At 36.1% G+C, this 6,220-nt stretch overlaps 1 protein-coding gene across 1 annotated transcript; it reads left to right on the plus strand.

The window, feature by feature from the left end:
* Nucleotides 1–1,150: 1,150 nt before the first annotated feature.
* Nucleotides 1,151–5,625, plus strand: LOC142352945 (uncharacterized). Its single transcript, XM_075405102.1, has 3 exons — nt 1,151–1,206; nt 4,293–4,540; nt 5,399–5,625. The coding sequence occupies exons 2-3, from the start codon at nt 4,315–4,317 to the stop codon at nt 5,623–5,625; spliced, it is 453 nt and encodes a 150-aa protein (XP_075261217.1). The 5' UTR covers nt 1,151–1,206; nt 4,293–4,314.
* The last annotated feature ends 595 nt before the right edge of the window (nt 5,626–6,220 follow it).

Here is a 6,220-nt window from a genome sequence, read left to right on the forward strand (position 1 = left end):
GTGGACTGAGCTCAGTTGATACCAGGCAAAGTCGAGTTGAAGCGCAACACGTATCGATCAGGCATCAAAGTTAGTTATCTAATCATTTTAGACCACCCTTCCAAACACGCAAAAGGTATTGACTTCTAGAGTTTCCCCAACTTATTAGGAAAAGAGTTGCTCAAAACCACTCCGTCACTCATTTTAAAGGTTCTTAGGGCAATGCAAACATGCTGACTCCGATAAATTATCTACTTACAAAATGTACCCGTATTGTTGCATTTTTTATCGGATTGTGTTTAGTTTTTCCCATTGACGAACATTTACATTTTTCCAATGGTTCCGTATTTATGGTGCTTTGTTGCATATATTTCTTTTAAAAAATTGTGTGGTTGAACAAAACAGGTGATACTCAACTGTATTTTTTAGAAAATACAAAAATAGATGCCATTTTTTTCGATGTCTCACTCATTCGTGTCGTCGGGCCTCGTCTCAACTCGTCCTCGCCTTGTCCTTACTCCGCCGGGCACTAGTCAAAAATTTAAAAAATACCCAGCTAATGAAACTTCGAGGTGGTTCAACTTAGTCAATTAGATTGCAATTAAATCATAGAGACTCATATAAAAAACTGGATCTTTTCCGTTTGTGCCCCCCTGTACCTCATGCGCCCCCAGTTACAGTGTCCTTACATAGCAAATTATTATGTAGGAATATGGCACGTGCGTCTGGGGGGTGCAAATAGTATGCGCCCACTAAGCTGGGGGCACAAACGGAAAAATCCAAAAAACTAATACGTAACATAAATTTTTTACCGCCCATTTTTTCAGGTTTTTTTGAGCGCTTAGTTGCCCCCCCCCCAATCTCTAATTTTAACATTGCTTGCCCTAATTAGTGGCCTTCTCGCACAAGTAAAATGCCAATTTTAACTTGTTCTCATGTGTTGAGATAAAGCGCTTAGTTTTGGCCTTTTGATAATCTAAAAACTTTAGAATATAAAGTTCCCCTCGTGTATTCTTCCCAGCACTCGAGCCCTAATGTCCGTGCGCTAAGTGCCTCAGTCTAATAACGTTTAATTTCTAACATATACTTTGTCGCTGTGAAGTCAAAACTCATATTAGTGGTACTTCCTGTTTGACGTTTTGAATTTGAAGTTTTCCTACCTTGTAAAAAGATAAACGTGAAATACAATTTGGATTATTACAATCTGGACTATTGCAAACTAATTTGGTAAGTTTGATGATAAACTGAAAGAAGGTTTCGCTAAATAAAAATCAGTATACCTTTTTTGAAGAACTCACAGCAACTCAATAAAAATACTAATTATAGGTAATTCGACTTTTATAATGTTATGAGATAAATATAAAACCCGGATATATAATTAAATGGTTTCAAATGAATCACCTCATATCTCTTTCTTGACAATTTCAAGCATGTTTATTCAAGCATGTGTCAGCGCAATTCTTACATATATTCATAATAGAGCGTAGTAGTCAGGGCCGTAAGCAACCACGGTTAAGAGATTTGCAATAACACATTTTTATTGTTTTTTTTTTCATAAATTTTAGGAATCTCTGCCCAGGCCAATTTTTTCTTAGGTTTGATCAATGCCTTCTCATATAATTTTCTTCTGACCACGATATTTATAGAGGGCTGTTATATAACATCTCATCAATTTTTTGCAGAGACGCTTTATTTTATGCTCCATTTTCCTTCAGCTTAGGCGGGAGACAATTTTCAAGCTTCACTCGCCGAATATTTTATTTGTTAATTGGCCAAACTTTACCTGTGTGCAAAAAATGCCGTTTGGAATGCGAAAATTGAAAAAGATGCGAAGCTTATATTTTAACAGATATGCTGAGTAACAATCTTTGGTATAAAACTCTTTTCTCGTGCATCCTGACATCATAAGGAATCTGAGGATTAGTACACAATCAAGTTTCACTGCGTGTGTTTTCATATTTCTGTGGAATGCATTCATTTTTCACTAAAAAGTTTCAAATATTTGCTCTTATGAAATTGTATATGACGATATATCTTTCGGAAATTTTATCAAATTTTTCGTAGGCTTTGGTTCATAGAATAATCAGCAGATATTTTCCTCTCAGGCAAAATTATCTCTTAAAAATTTTAAATAAAAAATTGATATCATAATTTTCATTTGATAAGAGGATCAATAAAAACACAACGTTTAAGATTGAGAAACACAATACAAAACGCGTTTAAGTTTCTAAGAAAACTCTTAACATTTCTTCTAATTTTAATTTTTCAACAGATAATAAAATTTTAACGCGAAAACCGAAGCACAGATATTGCTTTGTTTCATAATTGTTCATGAATGAGAAATACCAAGCGTTATTTGACACTGGGCAAAAGCATTTTTACTGCCAATGTCAACTTTTTTTTTATTGATTTAACCTTAAATACTTTATGACCTGTTTCACATCGAGAAAGATTTTAAAAATTTCTCTAATTTCGGCACAAAATTTATACAATGTCCAGTATTGTTGACTGAGAAAGGTACATTATTGATACTAATTTTATACATTTTTACAAACTTGGTTTTCTCAAAACTTGGTTTTTAGATCAATTGGCATTTTTTCCAGATAATCTTTTAGTTGCATTTATATATGTGTGTGAAAGATCTTTATAGCGCGGTTCACCGTTTGCTCGGATACTTTTCTTCTATAGTGGTTTGTTTCTAACTCTGCCCTAGCCGCTCACAAGACGGGATGAGCATGGAGGAAGGAGAAATTGGAACACTCAAAAGTTTATAGAAGATAGTTTTCAAACGACCATTTAGCTAAGCAATAACTGAATTCATACTAATTTAACTTAAGATTTTGTCCTAACTGACTCCATAGAGAAAACTTCTTACGTTTAAAACCAAACATTACGACAGTTTAGTACATTTAGAAACCAATTGAAGACAATTCCTAACGCGTTAGAATTGAACATACTGAAACTAAGAAACCGAACAAATTTTCAATTTGGAACGCTTTGCTACTAAAATGAACGCACCAAAGATCTCTTAAACCCAAATATAAAAACGCTTAAAACCAAATATATTGAACCTAAAAACCGAATATATCCACGCTTTCTTACGTTTTACGTTTTCAAACCAAATATACTTTCAATTTCTAATGCTTTAAAACCGAAAATACCGAATCTAAGAAAAAAACATGTCCTCGATGGTGACCGTTTTACTATGAAACATAACGAAGATATCTGCCGCTCTAAAACCTGAACAAATCGACGTTTTAAGGCTGAAAACCAAACAGGTTTGTTACAGCAGGTTTCTCATATAACCTCTTAGCTGTATTATATATGTATGAGATATTTTTATAGCGTGGTTTTCATCATTTGCTCGGATTCATTTCTTCTATACTGGTTTGTTTCTAACTCTGTCGCATTCGCTCACCAGACGGGATGAGAATGGAGGAGGGAAAAACTGTAACTTTCAAAAGTTTATAGAAGATATTTTTCAAATGACTATTTAGCTATGCAATAACGGAATTGATACTAATTTAACTTAAGATTTTGTCCTAACTGACTCCGTAGAGACGACTTCTTACGTTTAAAATATCGTTTAAAACAACGACGTTTTTGTACATTTTCAAACCAATTAATGACAATTCCTAACGTGTTAAATTTAAACATTTTGAATCTAAGAAACTGAACATATCATTGATTTGGAATGTTTTACAACTAAAGCAAACGTACCAAAGATTTGCTGGATCTATTCTGTTTTGCCTCCAACAAGCTTAGTGGGCCTATATTTTTTACGCCCCCAGGCGCACGTGCTAATTTTTTTTACAAATTAACATGCTATATAACAACATATAATTGTAACGGGGGGGGGGGGGGGGCTTATAAATCGAATATATATCAAACCTAAAAAAAACATATATATCCACGATTTCCTACGTTTTCAAACCAAGTATACCTACAATTTCTAACGCTTTAAAACGGAAAATACCGAATCTAAGAAACCAATCATAACCCCCCTCCCCCCCCCCCCATTTGGACCGTTTCTTAACTAAACATAACAAAGATCTCTTGGTCTTTGAAATCGGAACAGAAACCGACGTTTTTTTTAACCCTAAAAACAAACATATAGACGGTTTCTTACCTTTTAAAACCAAAAATACCAAATATTTCGTACGCTTAAATACCGACCATACCAACAATTTCTTTGCGTTACAAACGACGATATCAACTAGGGCTTGAAAATTATACTGAACAGAGAAAAGAAACGCTGGTCAGACTAATTTCATGTCGAAACTGTGCTGACTCAGTTCTGATTTGTTTTTCAGCAGCGTCTTGACAGATTCTATCATGCGGCATTCACTTATAATACAGTTAATTCTTCTACTAAACATTGCAAACCACAGTCTCGTGAATTGTGACAACGCACACAGAAAGAACACACCTTGTCTGAACAACATAATCAGCAACTTGAGTAATTCAATCCCGAAACAAGCCCCTGATGGAATGTACCCACTTTGGATCGACACTCGATACCTGGTTGCTCAGAATGATCTGAACGTGTTCGCTGTCCACAGTTAGTTAATGAACCCTGATTAATTGCTCTTGAACGAAGTTCATAGCAATTATTGTAAACGTTTTGATCTTTTCTTAATGCAATTTTTTCGCTTGACCATTTTGCGTTGTTCAGTCGGCAGTGCATATGATTGTGTCGTTCGAGAGAAATTCTTCTGACATTAGTCGGTTTATGTTTTATATCTCGAATTTATAAACCACCCCGGGGTATCAAACTATTATCATCCACCCCTGGAAAAGTTATAAGTTTTGGTCGGTACGTATCTTAGCAAAATAGATCTCACCAGTTAATAGATGTAAAATTGTACAAGGTGTCCCATGTGACCTTATTATAAATATTTGCTTAATATTACCCACGTTTTCATTAATCTTAACCTCCCCCCCCCCCCCCCCCCCCCCACCCGACATATCTTTTCCGTTATTTCCTTGTTGAGTAAATTACGCCCCCCCCCCCAGTACCTAACTCCAAGTGCGTTTCACTAATAGGCCAGTATAAATGCAATTCCTCATCGTTACTGAATCATAGTGAATCATAGACTGATTCATATCATTTTTTTGACTTATCAGACTTGCGTTCAGTCTGATTTTACAATGGTCAGACTTGCGCCAAGTGTAAAAACAAAGCTCCTTCCGGGGATTGAACCCACAATCTCGCCATCCATAGCCGTTTGTACTCCTTTCTGCGCGAACACCATTATGGTGACTTGCATTTACAGTTGCCCAGTACTGATTTACACTTGGAGTTCGGTACCCCCCCCCCCCAACCCCACAGAAACGACGTAGCGCGTGTGCCTGAGATTTTCCGAATAAAATATGCATCTACGAAAAAAAAAACAAAAAAGTTTCAAAATTGTTTTAGACTTCATAATCGACAATTTCACCCTCTACTTCGAGGGCAATTGTCTTCCAGATGACCCCTACGCTTGCATATACCCTGGACTAGACTACATGTACCGAAGGAAGGTGAAGGACCAACTGGCCGTGTTTAATATATACCTCTACGCTTTTATTGAGATGGCAGCTATTAGCATGTGCCTAGCGGCCATATTTCTTGGATTGTGTTATTTATTCCTGGCAACGCGGTAAACAACCAAGGAAACAAAGAAGCAAGCAGCGGCATTTTAATTGTTAGCGGCACGCAGCAACCACCCCATAGCCCGTGGTTTCGCGGCGTAATTGTTTTTGCTCTGATTAGTTTTCTCGCTCTGAAGTAGAATGAGAAAACGATGACTGAACAAAAATCGCTTTCTTGCTATTGGTTTTTTCTTCACATGCGGAATCTTGTCAAATACTTTTTTTCCTTTTTTTCGATTTTTTAATCTGATTTTTTTCTTCAAAATTGATTTTTTTGAATTCATTCGTAGTCCATTCGAAATGCATTTTTTGCTTAGTCAATGAAAGTTCGTTGGATTGTTGGACAGGGCTTGCTTTTGCTTCGTCGTTAAGATATTTGTTACCATCATTTGACGTCCCAAGTACTTCAAATCTGCTTTTTGTTCATTCCGTCATGCAACTTCACCTGAAACGAGTGCATAACGTTATTCTTCACTCACAGTGAAGCAAGTGTTTTGTTCACTCGCGTGACATAGTTTTTGGTCACATGTGACTTTCCTCATTCTCAAAAAGGACTTTCTCACTATCTGATTGACTTTTCTTCACTTTAATTCAAACCGATATGATC

Source organism: Convolutriloba macropyga, chromosome 14, assembly GCF_964194025.1.
Source record: "Convolutriloba macropyga chromosome 14, txConMacr16.3, whole genome shotgun sequence".
NCBI classification, from domain to species: Eukaryota; Metazoa; Xenacoelomorpha; order Acoela; family Convolutidae; genus Convolutriloba; species Convolutriloba macropyga.